Source organism: Chlamydotis macqueenii, chromosome 2 (genome assembly GCF_036417535.1).
Source record: "Chlamydotis macqueenii isolate bChlMac1 chromosome 2, bChlMac1.mat, whole genome shotgun sequence".
NCBI lineage: Eukaryota > Metazoa > Chordata > Aves > Otidiformes > Otididae > Chlamydotis > Chlamydotis macqueenii.
The window spans coordinates 11,147,684-11,175,026 of NC_141557.1; the positions used below are offsets into that span (position 1 = coordinate 11,147,684).

The 27,343-nt window shown below is 42.7% G+C and overlaps 1 protein-coding gene across 2 annotated transcripts in view; it reads right to left on the reverse strand.

Annotated features, from left to right (window-relative positions):
• ADARB2 (adenosine deaminase RNA specific B2 (inactive)) overlaps positions 1-27,343 on the reverse strand; it is a 320,892-nt gene that overhangs the window by 4,464 nt on the left and 289,085 nt on the right. For both annotated transcript variants that reach the window (XM_086741923.1, XM_086741922.1), the window contains 3 exons: positions 19,323-19,491; positions 7,353-7,534; positions 1,274-1,452 (listed from right to left, as the gene is read on the reverse strand). In XM_086741923.1, the coding sequence (XP_086598049.1) occupies positions 1,274-1,452; positions 7,353-7,534; positions 19,323-19,491 (530 nt within the window). The remainder of the gene's footprint in view (positions 1-1,273; positions 1,453-7,352; positions 7,535-19,322; positions 19,492-27,343) is intronic.

Consider the following 27,343-nt stretch of genomic DNA (forward strand, 5'->3'; position numbering starts at 1 on the left):
AAGTGCCCTGCTCAGCCATGAGTTACTCCCCAGTCCCATCCCTGGTGCCATCCAGGTGCAGTCCAGCTCTCCTGGCCACAGTCCTGGCCATAGCCTATCCCAGGGCCTGAGTTTGTTCCTGTGAGGAGCCCTCCATTTTGGGAGAAGGTAGGACAATTCTTGACAAGCCTCCTTATAGCAAATTAATATTCTAGCAGTGAAAGTAGGTAGGCTGAAGAGACACTTTGCATTTTCCCGGCTGCTTCTCCTGGAAGTGGTGGGGTCAGGCTCATCACCTTGGTATCTGTGTCGTTTTCTCCCCCAGCACCTCCTTGAAGGGTCAGGCAAGCAGAGAAATGGTGACTCCAGAACGAGGAACAATGAGACGAAAATTTCCTTATTCCACATCAAGCTTCTTCCTACATGTCCTACATCCCTAACCTCCACTCTGTAGCTTTTTGGCCATCCATCTGTCCTGCTGTCTCCTGCCTGTAGGAAGTGAAGTGCGAGGGCAGGTTGACTTTGGTGCCATTTCAAACAAGGGAGTCCATGGCCATCGTTGCTGGAGAAAGCAGAGCTGCCAAGGGGTGGTGGCCATTTTATTTAAGTACAACCTGTAGTTTTAATGCCATTAAATTGTACTGCTGCTGAGTGTAATGAAATTGGAGACCCTTCAGCAGCTGGCCATTTGCTCTGTGAGGAGCAGCTGTATTGCTCTATGGATTTATCAACACCTTCAGGAGAGTGGGGAAGAGGAGAGAAATGGGCAACCCATAGCACCTGCTTTAGTCAGCTAACCAGGGTGAGACTGAGAGCAGTTTAGATTGGGAGTCTAAACCCGTGTGGAACAATGAAGTGAGGCAGATACCTCCAAGGTGATGAGAAATACTTCCCTTGGGCCTCTTAGACTTAGTGAGTTGAATACTCTCCTTAGAGTTAAAGGGATACGTGGAGTGAGATGCATAAAAAATTACTCAGTTGTCCTTGTATTGACACTTAACACTCTCTTGGCTTTTGAATGCTTATCTGAGCATGGCTCCATCAGCCAGAACACCCATCTCCTCTTCAAACCTGCATGGGTTCCTGCCCTTGGCTTTCTCTGGCCTCTCAGATCTCACAGCTGACCTTGCAGGCTCTCAGCTCCTGATCCTCTCCCAGGCCCTAGCAGGAGGGACACAGGACACCTGTGGAGGCTGCAGCTTTATCATGAGATTACTAAAACAGGGTTGACTCTGAGGTAACGACTAGCCCACCTAGGGCTGGCGGCAGTTCCCTGTCAGTGCATCAGACCTACCCTGCCATGAAGCTTTGCCCACCGAGAGAAGAACATGTGCTTGCAGAGTCGTGAGGGACTTCCACAGGTTCTCTTCCCCGTTGTGGCGTTGATAACCTCCAAGTCGGCATTCCCCACAATCCAGTTCACACTGAAGCCAGGAGATTTTCCCGGCTGCCGAGCATCAGCATGGCTAATCCCTGGCAGGAGAGAAGGACACCAGTAACATGCAGTGCTCAAAACCTTCAGAGACTGCTAAATATGTGGTGTGTCATTGTGGCACGTGAGACTGCCTTGAGCGAACACTCCGACACCGTGCACTGCACCAGCTGTTGTCACCATCAGTTAAATATTACCAGTCCAAGTACCTTAGAGAGATGTAATTTAACAATTTCTATAGATCTTTTTCCACCTTGCAGGCAAACTTTTCATTAGCCTAAGGAAAGCCATTAGACTGTGGTGCATGGTGTTGACAGCAGTGTGACGGTCACTGAGTGAAAATTTTCAGAAAAGCTTGAATGGAATAACTGATCTTTGAAAGGACCTAAGCAGCAAAGTGCCTTTGCCATGATTTCCTCCAGATGAGCTTCTATGGTCCAGCGTATTTATCTGCTATTAACTGCTGGGGCCTTTGCTGTGGCAGGAACTCTGGTTTGTAGGGGGTACAAATTTGGGATAAGAAAATACAAAACATACATTTCATTGTCACAGATAGTGTATTAGTTTAAAGTTAATAATGATCTTGTAGACATCACAGAGCTACACAGAGAACTCTTGCTCCCCACCTTGTGTCTGCCTGCAAGATTCCTAACCTGTATGTGTGAAACAATCTCTTCGAGAGCTAGTTAGTGTCCTAATGGCAACATTTTGGATACCTTCAAGTGGAATGTGTCTTATTTAATTTAGACAGCTTACAATGAAGGTGTTTTTGTGTCATTCACATGGTCAGTTTTGGACATCTGAATTACATATCCACTATCTACATAGAGAGACATGGACCTGTTGGAGCGAGTCCAGAGGAGGGCCACAAAAATGATCAGAGGGCTGGAGCACCTCTCCTATGAGGACTGGCTGAGAGAGCTGGGGCTGTTCAGCCTGGAGAACAGTAGCCTCTGGGGAGACCTTATTGCAGCCTTTCAACACTTAAAGCGGGCCTATAAGAAAGATGAGGACAAACTTTTCAGTATGGCCTGTTACAATAGGACAAGGGGTAATGGTTTTAAACTAAAAGCGGGTAGATTCAGACTAGATACAAGGTAAAAATTTTTTACAATGAATGTGGTGGAACACTGGAACAGGTTGCCCAGAGAGGTGGTGGAGGCCCCATCCCTGGAAACGTTCAAGGCCAGGCTGGGTGAGGCTCTGAGCAACCTGATCTAGTCGGGGGTGTCCCTGCTCCTTGCAGGGGGGTTGGACTAAATGACCTTTGAAGGTCCCTTCCAACTCTAACCATTCGATGATTCTATGATTCTATGATTGTATGGGTGAGATCTCCCTTGGCTCTTCTTAATCATTTAGTGTAGTTCAGTCTTGCCATGACTTCTGTTGATTTCTCATTTCTTGTACCTGAAATCAAGGAAGGATTAGTCTTTGCAAGGAAATAAGAAGAATGAAGAAAGTGGTTGATTTATTTTTCAGCACAGGATAAATGCAACTAAGTGAACTGTGCCTTGCCCTAATCACTAGTGTTTTTGGGAGGAAAGAATCAACACTGGGAGCTTCCAAGGCTGGATAAGACAGAGTGTCCTGAAGCAGTTTGAATATTTCGGAAAATGTGAGCATTGGATGATGTGTCTGGATCCAGCAGTTGAGTCCCTCTCTACTAATTAGCTGTGTGGGCCACTAGCCTGCAAACCTGGGCAACAAAACCCACTGTGGTGAGCAGGCAGGTGGGGACCATGCTGGTGGGCAGGGCCTATCTGGCATGGCCACCTCGGAACAGGTCAGTGCCAGGGCTGGATCTCTGTTTCCAAATGGCAGCTCCTGCCATAGCCCCTGCCTGATGCAACTCCAGCAACAGCTCATGATTTGCATAGCTTGATGGAGACCTGGTTGCATTCCTCCTGGGTGGACCGCAACAGAGAAAAGTCCTTTGCATTTTCTGCTGAAGAGTTTCAAAGAACGTTTGCAGAGAGGGAGAAGCTGTGCAGACAGGAGGAGATCAAAGAAGAGAGATCAAAGCCCGTTCTTTCCAAAGTGCCCCTTCTTGCACACCGTAAGCATCTGCTGATCAGGTGGAATGGGAGGAGATGGGATCTGGTGGGAACCCGGCACCCATCACTGCATTTAAACATGCTGATCTTGGTAAGTCCCTGAAGGAGACCAGGGTGAGGTGGAAATCTGTGCAGGGTCAGCGATGGCAGAGATTCTACCTCTGCAGGCAGCTCCTGCCTCCTGCCTGGGCTCTCTCAGCATCATGGGAACCGATGGTGAGGGACACGCTCCATTTCTGTGTGAACCTCTCTGCCCTGGGAAGAAGCTGCAAGAGCCAGATGGGACTAGGCACACACAGAGAGAGAAAGGTGGCTGTTAAAGAGGAAAAAGGTGTACGGCACAGCCACTTTGTATCGGTGGCAAAGCTGGAACTGCAGAAATCGTCTCAGTCCCTGGGACTGCGCTCGCTACTGTGTGTAGATGAGAATTACAGCTAAGTCATAACTTCACCCAGGATTTGTAAACACATTCATGTCATATCAATACCTCTTCCAATTTTTTCCCCCACGCTGTGAGCTAACAGATCAATCTGCATCCAAAGCTCCAGCTCACCTAGGCAACAGGATATAAACAGAGAGTGCTATTCAAACGCCTCTGTACAGAATGAAACGCAAACAGATCAAAATTGACACTATGCACTGGTCTCTGTCAAGATAACACCCAAAACTTAGAGGACTGACTGCCAAACACGTGATAGCAAACACCCTACCATGCAAAGTTGCCACAGGCCACTAAATAAATATAAATGCTGTGAAAACACTGACCAGAGTGAAAGAAGGAAAGGCTATGCTGAGGACAGAGCAGATTGTGGGCACCCAGCAGATGGGGGCTGTACACCCCTGCCTAGCCTGGGACTGCCCTCTGCTCTTGGCGGACTGCTGCGAGAGCCAGGAGCTTGCCCCAGTGCCTGGAAAACCCTCTGTCCTGGTTTGGCTTTCACGCTTTCTCTTCCCAGCTATCATATGTAAGTACACATATTTAGGTAAGCAGAAGATATTTTCTATTTTCACATCATTTTCCAAATGCAAGAGAAAAGACTTTAAAGAAAAAAACATGAGACTCATGACAGATGCAAAAATAGAGCCTAGATGTATTCTCTGGTGGTGGTTTTTGATCCTTTTTAAATGCTTTTTTTTTCATGTTATTCTTTGACAAATAATTGTTCTGATTTTATTTGAAAGGTAATACTCAAATAATTTAGATAATTTTCTCTAGTTTATGTAAAACATCCTCATTAAAACCAACACAACAAAGAGTACAATAGGAAGCTGTAGAAACTGGAAGGAAAAGTCTTTGTATAAATAATATGAATTTGAGTATTGTGGGATATGAACTGAAATCTGTCCTCATTCTCCTCTCTCCCCTAGCAAAGCCTCATGCCTCTTCAGGATACCCTTTAGAATGGCCTCAGCTTTAAGAGAAAAGGAAATAAAAATGACACAGGGCTTTTCTTTCATCTAAAAAATACAACCAAGAGTAATTCCAGTGAATGAGTGCCTTCCCATCTGGCTGGGACTGGTGTGAGTGGAAAACCTCACTGATTGTTTTTCTAGGGGGCCAAGGAGTCATTTCAGGCCACCTCATCCCACACTGTGACTCTGCTCTCCACTGAAATGTTTGTACAGCTATGATCAAGTGACAACATTGACATCCTTATAACTGAAGGACTCCTGCAATTTGAAATCCCTGGCTGGTCTGATCCCTGAGATGAGCATGGGAGGTGGAGCTGGAGGCTGAGGTTGGTGAGGTTTGGTCTCTAATTCTTTCAGTTTGGCTTTAGCTAGGTGCCCATCGCCATAGTCGCTGGATATGCTGTCAGTACAGTTTCCTAGGTAAGAGAAATGCAGCACAAGCCTCAGCAGTGTAAGTTTTAAGCAATATTGGCTCCCTGGGATTTGTTGGGGAGGGAAGATTACAAATAATGGCTTTAGAGACAAAAACAATGTAGACAGAGAGAGACAGATTCCTCCCACTGCTTCTCCTGAGCTGAAGAAAACCCACAAACACAACTGAAAGCAAAGCAAAAGCTTTTCCAAACAGAAGTCTCAGGGAAGGAAGAAGCCAGCCATGAAACATGCAGATATTTAAAGTGACACAAGGGCCCCTGTCATGCATTTCTAACTTCCTTGAAATCTCTGGCAATGACTCTTGGACATAAATACACACTTGGGCCAAGTATGAGCCATTACTTTTACTCCGCAAGGCCAACCCAGCAAAACAATAGCTCTTCCGTGGTTAAATCTCTGATTAAATGACTTACTGTGTTTTCAGTCCTTCAACAGTTCAAATGGGTTTCCCTGTATGTCCTACAGACACAGTGAAAGTGGCTGTGATTTTCACCTCAATGTATGGGTGGACTTACAATGAGTTAGGGCTGGCATAGGGTGAGGTCAGCTTCTCCAGTGGGAGTGCAGAGGCTTCTGGCAGACAGGGCTGTGTTGCCAAAATAACAGCCAGGTTCGGGAAACGGGGAAATTTTTCCTGACCAGCTGTGAGTCCTTTCCTCCCTCCTGGGATGTGTCATGGAAAGGAAGAGGTGGCTGAGCCATGCCCATCCTGGACCAGGGCAGGAGGCAGAGGAGGGGACACAGGGTGGAGGAGGAGTACAGAGCACAGGTTCTTGCATACTTGCGTTGCACAGTCTTTGACTAGCTGCACTGAAGAGTTAAAAGATGGAGATAAGCTGTTTAAATAAGGATAAGCCTTTTGACCTACTCTCCTCATAACACGTACATGCACATTGCACTTACCAGAGGTACTAAACCACACAGAACCTGAGAATTCCCCCAGTGGCTAAACTATCACTTCTGTATCAGCCAAACTAATTTTGTCACACGGACACATTAAAAAAAAAAAAAAGAAAAGAACACTAAACAGATAAGGGATGAAACAACACTCTCCTGACTGAGGAACCGAGAAGACTTTGAAAGGCAATGGTGTACTCCACTAAAGCATGTTGACCTCCCAGCTCTGTAACCCTGACACCGTATTGGTGTCTCAGGGAATCCTCCTAAAGAACAATTATCAGAGTGCAGGAGAGAAATAAGGGTCTAATCCTGTGAAGAACTGGTGGCCTTTAGCACTCACATGCCCCATGAGGCTTGTGACTTTGTGGGATTTTGCTGTGATGAGGCTGGGCAGCTGCTGCCTGTCTGGGGATTAAGGAAGTGGGAGTCAGGGGGATGGAGAAGAAAGGACTGGAGACCTGGGTTTGGGACAGGGGCTGGGAAAGAGAAGGGGTGGCAGTGAGAGTAGCCCAAAAGAGAGCTGGAAACCATGGAGATGCTCACAGGACAGGCAGCACTTCGTCAGATGGCAGCAAGGCCTCCCTGAGGCCTGCTGAGCAGGCAGAGTCTCCTGCATGAATGAATAGCCCTTCTCTTGTGGCCATCTGCTCCAAACACGATGGCTAGCAAGCGGTGAAGGAGCAGGGGCTCTGAGTAAGGGGCATGGATGGCAGGGCTGCTTGCATAGCGCCAGAGTCGGGCTGGTTCTCCTGACTCTGCACATTCATCTGTTCACTAGGTGAGGGAATGTGGAACGGGAGAGAGATAAACCTAAAATTTGCTGAAAAATTCCTCCCTGATTTTTAGAACTCTTTTACTTAGTCATATACTTTTTTCCACTTTGAGCATTCTTTGTACAGTGTTTGTTTTCGTAGTCAGCTTATAGCCACTACTGATGCTTTTTGTGGTCACTGCGTATGAAAAAGGCACTGAATTTAAATACATTACTTTCTTCATTCTACAAATTCATACTCTGCAGGAAAAAAAAGAAGGCATGGGCTAATGGTTTACTTACAAACAAGTAAACTTTCCTGTTGGGGACCGGCATAATTAGTGATGGGAGAGTGGATGGTTTGTCTTGCAGGCAGGTGTTTGCTTACCACTGAGAAGCAGCTGATTGCGCCGGTACGAAACTGGCAGCTGACCAACATCTTCTATTCTATGGCTCATTACCCGGGAAAGGTGACCAGTGTGACAGAGGCTTCCCACAATGATGCTGTGCAAGTACAAGGGTTCGATGAAGGAGCTGAGGAGAGCACCTTGGAGCCCAAGGATGTTCCATCTGGAAAAGAAGTTCAGGAGCAATAAAATACGTGGGCGGAGGAATGGCCACAGGAGAGCTGTCCTGCGAAAATCAGCAAAAGCCAGCACATGGGTTGGAGGGATGAAACCATTCCTGTCCCTGTGCTATGGTGCATGAAGCTCCGCACTGTTGTATTATTATAAACTCATAGACTGATTCCCCCTCTACAGTGGTTTTAGATTACTGTGATGCCACTGACTTAAGGGGTGTATTTCTGTCTTACGTCATATCTTCTTCTCTGTGTTAATGCAAATAGAAGCCTCTTGTTGAAAGCTATTATTTACAAAAGCCTTTTGTGTTTGATGAATGTTCATTTAGATTGTCTTTAGTAGAATTTTGATTTTTTTTTTCTGCATCTATAGTTTTATGGTTGCAATTGTAGAGATAAAATGAGTGCTTTTGTTATTCTACCTTTATTTACCCTTTGTCATACATTAGTACCATCCCCTAGTCATACAGCCAAGATAACATGTGACTTAGGTGGCCAAATTATCACAAAATAATTGTGAATCATTTTCAAAAGCCTCACAGGCTGACATTTTCTTGCACAAATTATGATGCAGATATGAAGACATCCATAAGAATCCAATCTTGTTCCTGAAGAGAAGGAAAAGAGTTACACTTTCGGACAGTTTATTTGTAACCAATAGTTTGTCCTGCTCTAAAGTGTTCAGATTGCTGGATACCTCTCACCCTGTTGCTGTCTTAAAGGTGCAACAGTGTGATGGTGGAAACCTTGGGGCCTTCAGTCTGTTAGTGGTTGTGAGCTCCATACTCCTGCCTTTGGACTAGTCGCCAAAACTGTTCTGGATTTTAATAGCCTCTGAATTTTTACATCAAACTAGGCACAAATACGAAAGGATGCTCACTCCAAATTCTTCAGGGGACAAGTAATTGCTTAAAATGTGGAAAAATTAAAAATGGGAAAGAAGTTACGATGCAGTTAACTCCTTGGCAAACCTGTTTAGCTCAGCCTATCTAACAAGAAGTTGTTCCCCACCACACAAACACTAAGATGCTCTCTTACACTTGGATAATATTTTTATGTAAGTTGAACGCTGTCAATCTGTTTGAATAGTTTCAAGTTCAGGAGTTCAAACTGAAAGCGTCTCAGAAAATGTAGTTTTGGAGAGCGTTATTTTGGCTCATTAGAAACCAAAACACCGGCAACACTTGGAGCTCCGAAGCTGACTGAAGGAAAAGATAAGAGGTGCCTGCTATTTAAGGCAACATCCAGTGGCTGCCGTGCTAAGTAATGTGTTTAAAGCACAATCTCCATCAGCAGCAAGCATTATGTAGCTAATTTCTTACATCATTGTTCTTTTCATTAATTAACATTTCTCAACCGTTAGTGCAATTATTGCAGTGCCTCTGTGCTGTATGTCTCTTTTCATGATTAATAAGGAGTCATTATATTTCCCTTTCCTGAAGCAGTCAATTAACACGGAATACTTTCCATTAATTACTGAATGTTTAAAACCAGCATGCTGTACCTGGAGAGCAATCTGCTCTAGGAACCTGTGACACCAATTGCTTTAAAAAGTTCTCTTTAAATTTTATTCCAAAAACACAAGCAATTTAGCTGGCTATATTAATCTGCCTCCGAAGCAGGGCTGTGAATGAGAAACATCTTTTAATCTCATGCAAGAAAAGGCAGCCATCTGGCTGCTGAGGATTTCAGAGTCAGACTCTCCCTGTCTCCCTCTGTAAATGCAGGTCATTAAAGTAATGTGTTCATCTACATAAAACTCAAATGGAATATAAAAGGTAATATTTATATACAAACAATTTAGTCCACAATTTAAACAGCCATTGGTTTTATGAAACATTTACTTTAGTTGATCAGATTTGCATAACTTCATTTGAGGAAAAAAAAGTGTGGTCATTCCTGCAAATAACATCACTTTTAAGGAGAGAACTAGCTGCCTCTTTGAGTAAATATCTTACCATGATGTAAAATTAATAACGCAAGCTTATGAAACAGAGTTGGGTTCAGCTAAGAGTACTATGCCTCTGACTGGCTTTGAAGGTGAGCAAAAAAATTAGAGTGATGTCTTTGTCCAGATGGAAACTTGTAAGATATCAGTGTTGTTTTCAACATTTGACATTTTCTTAAAAAAAAAACCAACCCACAACTTGTATATTTGATTGAAGGAGAGAAAAAAGCAGCTAAACAGAAAAACAACATATGTTCAACAATATTTGAATTTTAGCAATATGCACATCACAAGAAATAATCTGAGCTTTATTTACCAAAGTAGTGGATTGTGTTCAGATCATAAATTACAAAGTAATAATGATTATTTAATTTAAATTCTTTCCAAGGAACCTGCCTTTTCTTTAAAGAAGAATTCTAATTCTTAACATGTTCATCCCAGTGTAAAAAGGGATTTAGATGTCAATGGAATTACATTATTGGTGATCATAGTATAAGCATGATCAGGTCATCCCCTATGTATTAAAAGCATTTCATAAACATTAATTAATTCTCACAATGCTGCTGTGATGTAAAACCCCATTTTTATACACCCTGGGGAACCAAAGCAGAAAGGCGGTATGATTTGCCGAAGTCTGCTGCGTTATTCAGAGGCAGAGCTAGATAGAGTCCATGGCTTCTAGATACAATAATTGTTCCCTGATACAACTCTATTTTCCTATCCCAAAAGAAGACCCAGGCAGGTGTAGGGGGCAATGAAACTTCTATATCAGTCATGATGGGTTTTGACTTCAAAGTATAAGTAGAAACATGACAAATTGAATGGAGGGGCCAGATAAAAAAAGTAAGGGAGAAGAAACATAACAAAGAATGCAGGGCACAAGAGCAAGCTATGTCTGATGGGTTGGAGGCGGGTTCTGGTGCCGCAGAACCGGATAACACCCTACTGTAGGATGGACAGAGAAATCAGAAAAGGTGCTGACACCAAGAAGGCAATATTTGGTGGGGACTGCTTGTTAGGTTTTCTTGAGCAATGCCAAGGCTGGTGTCCACCATGGCGGTGGTGGGGAAATGGGATGAGGGTGATGAGCACCCCTTTAGAGAAGATGGATGAAAAAGTAGAGAAGGAGCTTTGCTTTCAAGCCTAGCTGAGGTTCAGCAAAGTGTTTGGCCAGTTGTTTCTTTGTGGAAAGCAGCCCTAAACACCTGTATGAGTCCAGGTGTATGAGTCAGCACAAGTCTTAGGAAAAAAGGGGTCCTGTGCTGAGCTGGCCAAAACAAGGCCCTTACACTTCTGTTCTTATCCTTCAGAGCACAGAAAAAGCACATTAATCATGGGGGATATTTTCAGTTACTCATTCAAAGACTTACCTTGGAGGGCAGCCAATTCAGTATTTTGCATAAACAAGAGATTTAACTGACAAATATTTGGGGGAAGGTCTTTTATCCTTTGCATTGTTCATCCCTTGACCAGCACATATGGCTAATGTACTGACTCAGTCCTTTGATATCTGAACATCTATGGGATTATTTGTAGGCAGATGATAGGGAAAGATCTGTCTGAGCAAGAGTGAAACTAACAATACGGGTGTTCATTTTTGAAGGAGCTATTTCTCTGTAGTCTAATTTAGGTCAATGAAAGTAGCTGAGTTCCCATCTGTAACAAAGTGCTCTCTTCAAATGTGGCTTTTAAAAATAAAATTATTATTCAGAGCAATGCAGTGTTACATTTTGAGTCCTCAATATATCAAAGTGACTTTTCTCTCTATGAGGAAATATGCTGGATCATTTTGAATTTTCCTAATTGTGCAAGATTTTAAGGGCTGTTTTCAAGGGCACACATCTCTCTGATAACTTATATGCTATGCGCTTTGTAATAGACCTTCCAATAAAGTGAAAGTCAACCCACTGCTCCCTTAGTCACAGATCTTACTTAAAAAACCTAAAATCTTCAGCGAGCAGGATCAATAAAATCAAACGTCTCCCCTTTTCACTTAAATATGGGAGCTTTTGCTGCTTTAAATGGAAGGAAAGTACACCCTTCCTTTTGTTCAAACAGCAGATATTACTGCACTGTTTACAAAGACAAAATCCCGCGTCCGGTTTTCAATATAGATAATCCTTGAATAAATATATTTTTGCCTGTTTGTCAATCATAGAAATGCCAGTGATGAGCTGAGAGGCATCCCAGAGCAGGCAGCCTTTCTTTAACCAGATGCTGTGCTCCCCCAGACCTGGACGTGGGGCAGTCTGGGGTGAGCCCCCACAGAGCCCCCACGCAGCTCCCATGCTCCTGGCAGCCTGGGACCACCGGTCAGGTGTGCAGGGAAATGTGTCCCCAGGTCATAACCGCATCGCAGCCTCCACACCTGCATGCTGCAGCACCATCTCACCATGCGAGTTGGCCACGGCTCCTCCCTGGAACCCACTGAAATACAGATGAAAAAAATACTGAGGAAAGGGCTCGGGGACAAAGGGCTGCAGCCTGGTGCGGGTCTGCACATGGCTCCTCGCTGGAGCCCCTTTGCTGAGTATTTCCAGCATGAGTTTGCGCATGGCATTACTCAAACCTGAATGCTGACACACTTCTGCCCTCAAATCCCTTCAAAGCTGAAATGCGGAGAAATTAGCTCGATGCTTCAAAACGTCTGAGGGAACGGTGTCCACCTGCCATTGAAGCTCGGTGAGACTGAAGTGTCTTCTCAGGACCTTTGGAAACTTCGCCCATTAAAAAGCACTGCTGATGAATTTCAAAGCTTATTTTGTTAAAGCCTTTTATAAAAGACACTTTTTTTTTGGTCATTATTAGAGCTTTAAGTCTTACCCGCTTGGCGTGTTGTTAACCTCCTGTACCACAGTTTCTATTACCAATATTTCCAGCTACGCTTCACACAATATAAATTGTTATTCATAGTGGCCTGTGCTCAGCAGAACACCTGTGGTGTTCCTATTTATACGACCATTTAGCCATTATTGGTTTGGAAACTGGAACTAGTGCATTAGTTTTTGATCTATATTCTAACAGTAGGTGGTTTATATATGTTTTCTGGAACGTACCTTGTGGTGAAAGATTGAAATTGAAATCTCAGTCACACAGAAAGGGGTTAAGAGAGAGAATTACAAATCTCGGGCACAAATCATCTCTAATTGAAGACCTAGCTGTGTTAATTGATTTTCATTTACATTAATATGCAGCCTTTGAAGTAGCTTTTCTTAAGAGTTACCTTGTCAGGCTCAGTCTTCTGGTAACAATTACTCTGCTCGACAGGCTAACACTAAAATAGATTTAAGAATGCCAATTTCTTACACTGACTTTTAGTCTTTCATTTTTATATGCTACATTTGAATACAGCTTAAATGTGCTAAAACCATCTTGTAAAACGCTACTTCAGACTCCTACTGCTAAATCCTGAAGCAGTGCCTTGAGGCTACACTGCCTTCCAATACTCTGAACACGTTCTCAATGAAGATTCCCTCCTATTCTCTAGCTCGTGCACCTAAATAATCCCCAAACCTTAGCCATGGCACAAGAATAGACTGGAAATGCTGTAACGCAAAGTTCAGAGGTTCCTAGTTATTGTCTGTGCCATTTTATGGGTGAGATATAATTTAGACATTCAAAGTCTTATTTAACCTCTGGGCTTAATGTCACTGTTTTTGGGAAGTACGAGGAAGTGGATGACCATTAACCTGGTGGCAAGAAAACACACAAAAACTTTTAAAGGTGATCTTTTGAGAAGTAGTGGTAAGAAACCAATTTTAAGGACAGAGCTTAAAAAATAAACACGGAATTCTGGCTTTTATTTGATGTGTAAAGACAGTGTTTGTGAGGATTGCTCCTCCAAATGCTACACCCTGCAAAGTATGTTCCCCAGGCCTGCACCCTGCGAGGGCAGCTGCAGATGCCCACTTCTGAGAGAGATCAAGTGCCACCACTAGTGCATTTACAAGTATGTCCATACACGGTTATTGTGTGTAGCTGTAAGTTTGATGCACAGAAAGCTGGCGTCTCTCTGAAGTAAATACATCAGCTAGATACCCAGTGAGAGTGAACATGCTCTGTCCTGGCCATAGAGTAAGGTCTCCAGGTCCCTTGCTAAGGTCTGTCAAGGAAGAGGGTCCTGGGGAAGAGCTGTGCACTACGCAACTCGGTTTCCAATGGGAAAACAAGGTAAGAACTATTTTTTAAAATAAACCTCAGTATGGAGTGCTCAGATCAAGATCCTCAGAATGATTTGCATGTGTATGGCAGGGGAGGTGATGTGACAATGCAGGACCTGGGAACGCCTGTTCATGCTATGGGTCTGCTGTGCTGTGAAGCACCACGGTGGCCTCCTCCACATGCTCCCAGCACTATTGCACTCCTCTGCCAAACCAGGGGCAATGGCAATCATTAAACCTTTCTGTGCAGCTGTTCAGGGGCAAATGCCCTGCTATTTTGGATTGGTTGACACTGGGAGAACTAATTTCTCCAGTTTCTTTGTATGGAAGAAGAAGAGACTGAGATGCTGGTGATGAGATGTATAAACCTGGTGGTGAGTTCACAGCACAGAACAAGACGCTTAATACAGAAGGGAGGTACGTGTTGTAAAACCGAGGGCATGGTGGGCCTAGGGGATGAGACATAGTGGAAGGAGGCTCGCCTGAAGCTCAGCCACTGTTTCCGTGAATCAGAGGAGAAAGTTTATGGAAGAGAAGGAGGTTTCTGTACTCTGTGGCTGACTGAATTTCCCCTACAAGTCTATCCTGAGTGGTGATGCACTTCAGTAAAAGAAGTACATATTTTTTTTTTTTATATTTTGTCCAGTCTTTCATCTTTCTTCTGCTGTAGGAATAAGAAGTAGAGACATTTGGAAATTCTTATTTTATAAATGTATGCATTTGCTTGTGTGAACTCCCACCTGCAAATCTGGCGCACACGTACGCATTTTGCGTGCTGTGGGAAGCCAGCAGTGCTGCACAGGGGAGGAGGGGCTCAGTGTGGGGCTAGGTTTGTGTGCCCGGAGGCCATGTCTCCAAAGGGGATATAAGGAGAGAACTGGTGTCCCTGAGGCCTCAGGACACCAACGGAATGCTGTAAATCCTACTCCTGCAGCTGGTAGGAACCTGAGCACCTCTCAGTTCTCACTGTTCTGAACATTTCTGAGGGTCTGAGACAGAATTTAGCGCTGAACCTTCCTAGTGTTTGGTTGTTGTATTTAGCTTCTCAGAGAGGAACTCAGCTCTAGAGATACCCTTGTTTTTTAGCTAAATGTGTGTGGTTGTGTGTGTGTGTGCATGCCTGTGTGGGTACGCGTGCATGTATGTCGATTTTCCTTCAAACACTTATCTGCTCCCCAACAGCAACTGCAGAGGCTTCCACCAGCAGCAGCATTAACCTTGCACTGACCTTCTAATGAGCAAAGGTATGAGCTGTGCTTCTGTGCCCAGCCTTAGTGGGAGACAGGGAGATGAAAAGAGGTTTAATTTGGCCCATTGTATGAATGGGTTTGCTCTCACAAAAGGTCTAAATTCTCTGAGGGCTGTAATGTCTGTGCTGACATAAAGCATCAAGAAAATGCTAAATGACACAACTTTTTCCCCAAATAGCTGATCATTTTCAAAATTATTTTGTTCATGACATTGTTTTTTTTTTCACTCTTGTATACAGTGTACATTACAGAGGAAAATGAAGGTCAAAATCTTAGGTGTTACTGTAATTAATGAACTGTGAGTCTAAAGAATGTGGCTTGGTCCTAAAATCTAAGGCACTGAGGGGCTGAATTCACGTCAGCTGCACTGTGAGGCTCACAGAAGTTGTGAGTGCGAAAGCAAACACTCTCATAGGGTGGTTTATTTGGGGATTCACAGTGCCCAAACTTTAAATTTGCACATATAAATGCATAGGTTTTTAAAGCCAGAAGGAACCACCACGATCTAGTCTGACCTTCTTTATAATGCAATCACAGAATTTCACCTCGTAATTCGCTGCCTGAGCCAAAGCACATGAGTATTCATGCCAGAAGTGTTTGTGCTTTGTGCTTAATTCAGTAAGGGAGCAGGTATGATACCAAGCTGTTTATCCTGCAATCTCAACACAGCCACAGAGCCCAAATAATGCATACCAAGCATCAAATTCTCTCAAACCTGTGGTGATAGTGATAAAAATTGCTAAATGCCTTTCAATAACAAATAAATCTGATTAAACCACTCTCTGCTTATGGCTATCCTGTGAGCAAGAAAGAACATAAATCGTTAGATACATGATTTATAGAATATTATTCATTTTCTTGAGTAACTCTCTCCATTCTTGGGTCATTGATATTCTGATAGCAATGTCCTTTACAAATAATGCAAAATGATGTATATTTTACCGGCTGCTGGCTAGATTTTCAGGAGGAAACATTCTCTAATAGCCCAGTGCTCCTGAGGGGCTTTTACAAGCAATAAAATCCAAAGTATACAAGCCAGAATTTTGTCAAATCTTGGTTATAAAAACATGAATTTCAGCTTTAAAGATCTTTTTTTTTCCTCATTGTGAGACAAGTCTGGATGACGTGCAACCAGATTCCTGTATCCTGCAGACATTTGAAGAGTCAACTGTCTACATGGTAGAGCAAATATTTGGAGTCTGAAGTGTGGCACAGAAACCATCTGCTGATCTCTTCAGTGGGGGCAGGAGCAGGATAAGGGCCCTCATACAGCAATTTTGTCCACTGAACTCCTTTCCTGCCTGCACTTGCTATGGCCAGAGGCAAGAAAGGCAGAAAACAGCCCTGTATGTGCTGAAACAAAGGTCAGGTGAAGAACCCTTGGATTTCTTCCCCTTACAGGTAAGGATAATAAGGATAAAAGTTAATCATTTATTTATGATTAATTTAATGTGTTAAACTGAAATTTGGGAAAAACTTACTGCAGATATCCAGACCTTTCTTACAACTATTTGCCAAGCTCTACATAAAATTTATAGCAGCTAAAAATTTCCAGCAATGTTGTCACTGGTGGCCAGCACTGAGGATACTGCTTATTTTGTGCTATGCAAGAGATTTTTTTTTAACATTCTCTGCATTATTGGTGCTTTCTTTTCACTAGCACAATGATTCCCAAACTAGAAGCTGTGAACTCAACTGAAGTTATGACACAAATATATGCAATTTGGAGCCTGGTGCAAATAAAATTGCAGAACCAGGTTTCACAATGTGACCGTGAGAGAGAAAGGAAGGGAAAGGGATGATCTCCAAGTGCAGCCAGGGTTGGGAACATCTCCAGATAGCCTTGGGCACTCTCTCCAGAAGCTTTCAGACCCTTCACCATGGTACATGCCATGGCAATGCCCCCAGCACTCTTTGGACTCTGTTTGCCTTACTCTGTTTCTCATGTGAAAGGTGATTATTTTTACATTCAACTCCATGCTCTCTACTTTATTAATTCTGAATTTTCCTCCTCAACATCCTTCTTTGGGCCCCTTGTCTGGTTTCCGTCACTTTCAGTTATTGGAGCTGCCTGCACCAGACCCACAAATAAGCTCTTCTATGATAATTTCCTACCGTCATCCTTCCCCTTGATTAGGAATGACCACTCCGTCTTTCTTGTAACCTTCATCGATTTCTGAATCTCTGTGCTTTTTTGATCTTTTAATCTGCTAATTCAGCAGTTGTTCTACCCGTTTTCGCTATGCCAGAGCTCTTAACTTGACCAAGGAGCCCATGGTGCTTGGAAGTATTTTTTGTGGTGGGACACAGGGGAGCTCCCCTGTGCCAGCTGCCAGCAGATCTGTTGGGAGACATGTAGGGTTAGGAAATTTGTCAAGATGATGCAGTAGGAAAGGCCAACTGGGTTGTGGGTGACTGAGCTTCACTGTCAAATAAGAAACCCCTGAACCAAACTACTGAAACTCTGTGGCTTTTGGGACCCGTAGTTGAGGTTCTGGCTGTTGATTTTGCGCAGACTTGTGCTGCTCTCACCACAACAACCTGTTAGGCAGACCCATCATTGCATGCATGGCTGTTCGCTCTGAAAAACGTTTTGCAGATTTCCTCAGTGGAGTGCAACACACAAATATCCAAACTTCTGAAGCACTCATAGTGCCACAACACTACCACCTTTCCTACCAGTGTTGCTTTTTCCACCTCTTTTTTAACTATCCCTGGTGAGAGTACCTTTGCTGAACATTTGCTGTTCAAAGCAGGAAATAACAATTGCTGATAATTTTTTTTTTTTTTTAGTTTAGGAAAAACCTATGCCCATAAGAGTTACAGCACAAATAAATAATAAAATCTGCAATAAATCATACAACATTGCAATAATAGTATCAAAGATGAGAGCTGCAAGATTTTTTTTATCCTGCAAGAACATTGTGGTAGATTCTTGTATTCTTCACAGACTTTAATGTTGTTAAGATCTGCGGCAACAAGGAAAGGATTCACTGAAAGAGCTTAGCAGATGTGCTTGGAGAAAACCCAGCTTTGAGACTGTGTATTACAGTCAACATCCCCATCAACAGCAAATGTGATACTGTTCACAAAGCTGATATTGAATTCACTGGCTAATGACATTCAAAACCACAGAGAGTGCAATATTTCCATTCTCAAATTTAAATTTGTTTAGTTTTTTGACTCCATGTGAATCTGAATTTGGAAAGCCGAGCTGCATCTAAAAGAAATGCAGGAGATCCACTGAAAACAGTTTGGGTTTTCTGTTATTTCTTTATGAATAAATAAAAATATTATAGCAGAATTTCTCTTTATCCTTCATGCAAACATAACAGTTGTGACAAATACACTTAGCAGAAGGTTGATTTTGTGAGTCAATATTTCTATTTGCTGGTTCAGTCATACAGACTTCTGCCAAAATACCAGGCTTTGCTAAGCCTACAGACTAATTTAACTTCAGTAGGTCATCTGGTTAAAGCTGAGAGCAGAATTTCTGCATTTGCATTAAACAAAAGCTTTACGCTTTTTTTTTGCAAGATTATGTTTATATTGGCCTTTAATAATTGGGCCAAATTCATGGCTGATGTAGTTAAACTGAATTCTTAGGCATGACATTCCAGTAGAAAATTTGATCATAAAATTTACATTTTTATAGCTATAATGTAATGTAGTGTACATGTAGAGCTGCATCTATAGCTAATGGACATAATATATATATAATTATGAGCATAATTATACATGCATGTATAAATATGTAGTAGAATAAGTACGCATCCAGATGTGCACACTTTGTTCTAAGTTTGCAATAGCCACCATTTGATGTTAGTTAACTCCCTAAATTGAGAATGGCGAATGTGTTTACATTTATGTGCCACCATGGAATAATTATGAAATATTTATTAAAAGGCAATTATTCTAGATAAATATATGTTGTATTTACAGGCAAGAGCAGAAAGCCGCAGAGGTGGCTGTGACATAAGAGTTCTGCAATGACGTTCAACATAGTAGAAATACTCTTAGCAGCTTTTAGGGCACTTTATCCAACAGGGTACAGATGAGCTAAGTTTATCTGCATGATAGTTGGTTTGCAAGTTTGGGGTAGATGATCCAATAAGAGCAGAGTGGATGTATTTTCTTTGCACACTGAAATTCTATTGGCAAAAATGCTGCAAAGAGAGTTTATATTTTTGTCACACTGTAAAAAGCAATTAATGACCCATGGAGAATTTGGGAAAATGTCCTATCTATATTCTGTCCTATTTATATGGTCTGTTTTTTGCATACAAAGAAGGTCTTTGTTACCACAGGGTTTGTCAGCACCTGCTAGTTATTCCCTAGTGGCAGCCATAGTTTGTGGCATCAAACTTCATCTTCACATGAAAAGATTTTTGTGATGTATATACATCAGGTGCTACGGTACCTGGCAATTTTGTCTGTACAGGACATGGTGATGAGCTGCTCTCCCAGCAACACGCCGTCCCACGTCTGAGCTGTGTTATGACACCGGACGGGTATGGTTCCTTCTCCAGACTCAATCTTTGTTCGGAGGTGCCCACGGTATTTTCTCACTATGTGCTTGCTGCTGTTCACTGGGCAAAATAAACACAAGGGTGGCAATAATTAAATGTTTTTAGAAAGAACCTGAGAGGCTGTGCTGATACCGTAGCTTGTATTTGCAGAACCACCTGTGGAGGTCCTTTAAATTGGATGCAAAATTAGATGAGATTACAGGCCAAGAAAGCAGCACAATGGAGAAAAGCATCACTTCCTAGCATGGTTGTCTTTTCACATCCATCAAAACTTTCACACAGCACACACTGAGCTCATGTTCCCATTCTCATTCCTTTCCATATTTAAGATGAACAGAGGTGCTCTGTTTTTTAAAGAAACAGTACAATTTCTTGTTTTTAACCCTTGCTTATAGGATTGAGCTGTGTCAGGGGAATATTTGGAAAACTTTGGTTCAGTGAGTGTGATCAAAGACTCACCTGCGTGATCCAGTCCAGTCCAGTACCCGAGTATTCAGTTGCATTTTCGGAATAATTTCAGATCAGGGATTCTAGTTTCTTATAATGAAATTTCACTGAAAATTCTCAAAAGTTCAAGTTTTAAACTCTGGATCAAAAAGAAATCAAAACCTAGTAGTTATTCATTGCTTGCTTAAATCCCTGTATATTCTCCCTAAAATGAGGTATCCTCCTGCCTTGTGTCATACTGGTATCTTTTATGCAGTTGCCATCCATCACTTCAGTGATATTACACATTTGTGTGCAAGGCAGCTGCCTCTGGGGTGGCACGGGGCAAGCAGTTAACAGAGTGAACTTGAGTCCTGTGGATATCCAGTAAGTGCAAAAGAGAATGACATTCCTGAAGTACTTCAACTTCATTTTTATGAAACGAGAAAAACTGAAGTTCATCATCAAAATCACTCTTACCCTCTTTATACTGCTACTTTTCCCCTGGGAATTTTGTTGTAAAAGAACAGCAATGTAGGAGCAATGAAATCCTCTGGGTCTGCTCACTGTGTTACCCTCAGAGCGTTTCGCTGGAGGACACCTTCTCCATGAAGCAGACCTTTCACAATTTCTCTCCAGCCCAGAGGAAAATAACAGAAGACCATACATGATGCCTTTGCTTTCAAGGAAAAGGAGCGCTGCTTCTACAGACATGAAGCTTTTGCCTGTATTTCCAGCTCTCCAGTGTGTTTTTCCATGGCCTGCCCCTCAGCTGGACCAGAAGGCTTCTGCTTGTGAAGGTGATGCTCCTCAGCCCTCAGTGGGGTTCAGGGCTGCCGGGGTTCCCGGCAGTGAGTGACACCGGAGTGTCACAGGTTGCAGGGCTGAGCAAAGCTCCATCCGAGAGCAGCTGGCTCCGTGCAGGCTCCCCCGCCGCCCGCTCTCTCCCTCTGTCATTTTTTGCCGTCTTTGCTTTGTATGACTGCTGTTTGCGCTGCGAGCGCTGGTGGAAGCAATTGATTGACTTTGGCTGCTGCCAATGGATGGTTTACAAAAAGGGAATGGAAAAATAAATCACTCTGGCCCATTGGGATTAGCAAAGGCAGCAAACACGTGTAGAACAGCAGAGTCAGCTGTGACCTGCCAGCCGACGGGCAGCTGAGCCCCCACCGATCATTGCCTCTTGGCTTCCTTCCTGCTTTTTTAAAATTTAAGATGGGGAGGTGTGTGCCAGCAGTGGGCTGGGCCAGATATCAATTGGATTGACTGGCCACGATTGGAACCAATTCCCACTCAAAACCAAGCTCCATCATATTCAAAATGTTTGCAAATACTGTAGGGTTTGTTTGTGCTGCTTCAGGAACAGAGTTTGGGGGAGAGTGGTTATGGCACTGCCGTTCCCATCAGCAGTGGTGTCCCAGAGAGGGTACATGTGTCCAGTTGGGGTACTTGTGCTCAGGTGCCACAGATTACCCCACAAGCTGAGACACTGCAGTAACCACCAGGCTTGGAGCATTGTGGCTTCTCAAACATCAGTCCTGAGGGACACTGGGAAGAACCAGTGGATAAATAAAATACTCAATAAGCAAAAATGCCAGACTCTCAGAAATGTCTCAGATCCCTCTCCCCTCAAATGGCTGGGCTGTGCCAATGCTGTCAGGAAAACATTTTCATGGCCATGTGTGCTGCTCCTATGTACATCTCTCTTGCCTGGGATGCCTCCTGCAGTATCATTCAGAGGATGCTCTTTGGATGGGATTAGCTATGTGGAAACTCATCCATATTTTTCTTATGACTCTGCAGGGAAACTAATTTTTTAAAAACTTCAAGCAGTGGTGAGCAGTATTTTTTACTATTAAACAACAGAGTCGTAGGGAAGGTACTATGAAATTTGGACAACAAAAGAAGAATGTGATCACTTCTGCTTAGCAAACGCATCTCACTGAGCATCAGCAAGAAATGTCTAGCAAAACCACTTTGCCTTAGTCTGTACACACAGAGAACTGGTGGCACAGCAGAACTAGACCTCTGCCAAGGAAGCAGTGAAGAGTGACTCAAGAGACTGTTGCTGTTCCAGCCAGTAGAAAGTTTGACTTTAAGCAAATCAGCTCTCTTTTCCCAAGCTTTCCCACAGGTATAATGAAGATAGTGATGCATCCTTCTTCTGCAAATTCATTTAAAGGTACTGCTCAAAAACTATTTGTGAAAACCAGATGCTATTCTTTCAATAAAGATCTACCGCAGGAGTCCAGTTGCTGGAAATCCCCCAGGGCAAAATGCGTTTTTAGTGTTTCTTTCTCCATCTTTTTTTTTTTTTTTTTTTTTAAAGAATATTTTCTCGTGCTAGACTTTTCTCTACCTATTCCCCATCTCTCTCTCTATTCCTCTCACTTTCTCAGATCCTGTTCTGACCCTCCTCTGTAGGTGCATTGGTCTCTTTTTCAGGCAGTTCACGGTGTTGACGTGCCTAGATTTTGCAAAGAGACATGTAACTGCTAGGAAATTCTAGTGACTGCATGACAAGAGGAGCAGCCCATCATTTTTGTGACTTTGATTTCACTACGTAAATATTAGCCAGGGAGGGGCAAAGCATCCCCCAACGCTTTGTTCCTCAGAGATAAGGAGCCAGTTCAGGGGACGAAAAAGCAACAGCCCTGTGAACAACTGTTGAGCATTTGGGGAATTTAAAGCATAGGCCAACAATTTAGAGGCAGAGGGATCCAAAACATTTCTGTGAGTTTCAGGGGTCTGCTTATTTGATTTTGTATTCGTCTATTTGATCTCAGTTTCCCCAGGACCAAAGGAAGTACAAAGGCCTAAGTACTCCACGTCTGGTTGTTATTGTAGCATCTCAACCCTGGCCCACAAGTACCAGAAATTGAATAATAAAGTTTTTAGAAGCATTTAGGAAGTGTGCAAGTGCACAGAGCATCTCGGCTTTCAAATACTCATATTAACTCAGCCCACATGTCAAACTTTTCTTCCCGTAACGTGCGCTCTACCCAGGGTGCAGCCAAGCAGACGGCATTAGCTGATAGGATTCAGGCAGCTGTGGCCAGTGTATGCTCACCCTGGGATACACTTCCACAGCCCTGATAAGGCGTTTTAGCTGCTCAACTGCTATTAAATTCAATGGATAGGGTGTGACTAAAACCCTGTGCTGTACTGCCTGTCTCAGGCTGCTCACATTGCTGGACTAGCCGGCACACATCCTCCAAAAGATGATCTGCAGCATTTATATAAAATACTAATAACCCAAAGTTCTGAATGCTTTCAGATTGCCAGTGATTAAATAAATCCAGATCCGCAATTGGAACACGCTCAGTTTTTTTTTAGCATGTCATTAAGTAGTGCAGGAAGATATAAATATTGAACAAAGAAGTGATGAGGCTCCGTGTGTTTTGCACTGAAGCTGCAGACAGACTCTAGCACATAAGCTGCTTGCTAGCATAAAAATGCTGTCCACTTGCTGCCACAGCCTGCTACAGATCGTTTTAAAGCAGCCTCAGAAATATATTTATATATGCAACTTAAAGTCACAAACTGCAGCCTACTGCTGTTCTGCTGTTCAGTATGATCAAAGCACCAGTGACTATGAGCATCTCTGATCTTTGCTGTGCTGGTTCTCCAACTGCTTAATCTCAACTAATTGCAGGGGAGAAGGCATCTGAGGATGCCACTTCAACCAGAACAAAATGTCAATTCAAACCGGAATTGGAAAGGACAAATTTAAAAATCATTTGGAGTGGATTTATGATGTGTGCTGCACTTGGATATGGAAATTTCTCCTGAGAGTTCCTAAGATAGAAAGGTGATGGATTACTAATTATTGGATTACAAATTTACACAGGTGCCTTGTATTTAAAATCAGTGAAGCCCACTGATTTCAAGGCTCACCTCTTATTTTCATATTTTCTCCAGGACCAGTTTTGGCTCAAATGGTAATGAAAAAAGCCACTCCATATTTATTATTTAGTTGAAGAGTGAAGAGGAAATGGATGGTGATTAAACAGAATCACACGAGTAAGCCTCTGTCTGAAATTTTGCATGACTGCCTCGGAGGTTCATTTTCTATTTCCCTGCTTCAGTGGAGACTGTTCTCTCCTCATGAAGGAAGAAATAAACCAGCCTATCTCACAGTTTTTTTTTGGTTTTTTTTTTCAGTGCTGGACCCTCCATTCATCAGCATGGTTTATAAAGCTTCCTTAGAGCGGTTTGAAACAAAGGGGTGGAAAGAGAGGTGTTAGCATCTGACTGCCTTTGTATTTTGATGGTTATTAAAGATGCACTTTCCTCAAGCAGATGCTAAATAAACGTACAATATTACTATTTCTGGATATGTTGAAGTGAGCATCGTGGCACAGTGAATACTTTGGATATGTTTCCTTTGCTGGCTAGGGTGGCTGGTCACATAAATCTCTGCTGTGTCGTGCTTTAGCGACCAGCAGAGAGCAAGGCTAAAATGCAGTGGGCCAGCTTTTGAAAGCAAGAAACTTTAGGGATAAAGCACTGATCCCCTCACAATATGCAAAGCTGAATTGTGGCTACTGAGGGTGGGATTCACCACACCAGGGGGTAGGAAGGTAAAAGCAGTGATCTTGTCTGAGGGTCTATGGAGCTGTCTCTGTGGCGAGTGCAGGGTTGTGTCCTCCTCAGAAGGAACCACAAGCACCTGTCTTGCATGGATGAAAAGTACATCACACAAACACCTTAAGGTCGAGATATGCCTTTTAAATATAGGCCAGGAGGCCTATTGCATCTGAATATAGCACAGGGGAGATGTGCTCACTTCCAGAGCCACGTAGCACCTACTGTTTATGTTGTGGAAGAGTTCAGTTCAGATCTGGGGTTTGGACCATATCATTAAGCCCTATATGCAGATATAAATACTGAATATATACTTTATCTGGGAATCTTACAAAACTCAGGACACCTGCCATTTGTGGAACTGAACTTAACAGTTGAAATTTAACTTCTTTTACCTTTTCACTCCTCTCTGCATCCTTCCTGGCTGAAATTCTGGTTTTGGACATCTATCAGGTATGCCATGACCTGATAAAAGATGTTACCTTCAGCATGTTGTTCTTTCTTCTCATCATTAATCTTTGAATAACATTTTTGAATCTTTCTACTTCTTCCATATTTTCTCATCTGCCAATAGTTTCAAGTGATGTACAGACAAGGTGTGAAAGCAGAGGCAATTCACCCATTCATAGCTCCTCAATATGTGACATTTAATCCATTTCTCGTAAGAAGAATCAGTGATGGGAAAAATTTGAAGTCTGAATCCAAAAGAACAGAAAGGAAATGACTGCATTAATTGTCCTTATCTGTTTTAAGTACACATTAACGAAATTATGATTTTTGGTTTGAGCTGCGTAGTTAGAGACAGTAACTGTAGAATAGTGTAAGAAAGAGTGGTACCTCATCATAGCAAAACTCATGACTGAGTGCTTTAATGAAAACTCTTCATTTTGGTCCATCAAAATGCCTCCATGTATCATCACTGAGGGGCAAAATTTCAACTGTTCAGGTGACATAGCACTTTTACAAAGACTTTTTATTATTTTTGTAGAATAATATGAAATGTGTTGAATGCTCATCCTAGGGAGAGGTGCTAGAATGCCTTTATGAAACTGACTGCTAGAGTGGAGAATGGCACTCTAATACATGAAACCCATTTTGCCATTGGACTAGCTTCTCAGTAAGGTTTAACCCCTCGTGACAGAAAAAAAAATATCTGAGCAATAGCTCAAAATATGTACCCTACAAACTAGTTTTCTGTAATATCTGTCTGTGAGGAACTCCTGGGATAAAAATATGAGTAACTAAAATTATCTTTAAAAATTTTTTTGGCAATACAGTCATGCACTATTTCCTCTGAGAGTTTAAAATAATTGTTACAGGCAAAGAGGAATGAGCAGTACTGGATCAGGCATGGGAGAGATCCTTGATGCCACCTACAAACCCAGGCTGCAGACTCCAGCCTGCTCTGGAGTAGAAATGCATTAGTACGTTGAAGCCAAAAGCACAAGATTTATCAGTGAAATTAAGATTCCATGCATGTGGCAATCAAGGAAAGTACAACTCAAACACTGCAAGATTATTATTTTTAATTACTAATTGCTCCTCTCATCTACAATCAGATGTGCAGCGCCATTGCTGCGGAAGCGCAGCTGCCAGAGCAGAGCAAAGTCTGGAGACCTGGCAAAGGGCTGTGCTGGCAACGAGAGCTCTGTGATGAAGAAAACTTCTGCCTCTGAAGCCTCATGAGACTCTTCACCAGACACAGGGGAACACTAGCTGGTCTCCAGGCATGATCAGCTCATCTTTGACAGTGTGGGGAGCCGCTGCTGGTGCCCGGGTCAGTGGCTGAGCAAAGCCAGGGCAGTGGCTGGAGGCTGCGTGCAGAGCGGGAGATGCCCCATCAGTCAGAGGCCAGTGGGGACCTGTGTCCTAAGTTATGCATCATTGTATCTGCTCTCTTTTTTAAAAAAAAAAAAATTAAAAATGTTTTCTCTTAAAGCTACGCCTTATCTTTTAAATATACTTTGTGTGAAAAATTGTTAATATCACTGGAATTGTCAATTTGGTGACAATTCTCTCCCCTGTCATGTTTTAATCAAGAAGTTTACACAAACATAAAGGGAATGTGTTATTCATCATAACCCTCTTTCTTTTATCAACAAAACATGCTGTTATTTGTGTGGCTTTGGGATTTTTGTTGTCTGGAAATTGAAATCTTCAAGAGCAGTTTAAAAAAAAGTTGTGAAAGAAGTCAGCAAAATATGAAAACAGAGAATGAACTCTGCGAGACAGAAACAACAGCAATCTGTCAATAATATTGACAGCCCCTGTGCAGTCAGTACGAGCCTAGAGAGGCTGTGGTTCCTGCTGTACCACCAGACATATCCCAGTTCAGCCTCTAGACCTGTAGATGGAAAGTACTGAGGAAAGTCCCGCAGTCTCTGGCTGGAGAAATTCAACCTGGACCATCAGGAAATAGTCCCCGATGACCTTAAAAATCTATGGATTGTAATTACTAAATTATTCTGAATAATTATGTAATAGTGCTCAGAATATATAGTCCTTTCCATTTTAATATCCTACCCTGAGCATGGATTGCCCTTGCTCAAAGTTGTGACTGCTGGATACCTTTTATTGCCCTTTTACAGGTTTGGAAATAGAAATGACCAGAGTACGGCGAGTTGCTCAAGGCTAGCTAGAGAAGTACCAGCAGAGTCATGGTTAGGATGAGATTACTTGTCACTCTTACACAGCTGTCTTCAGATTTCTCTCTTCATAAGACCCTAAGAAACTCCCCAGAATTCTAAGGACTTTCAGGAGTCCCACAGAGATCTTAACTGGCCCTGGAGTTGCCTGACAAGCTTTACAGAACTCAACTCATGAGCTTTACCTGTAACTCCCACTCAGTGGAAGGGTAACTTAGACCAAATTAGATCCAAGTGGGTGTAGTTTTGCTCAC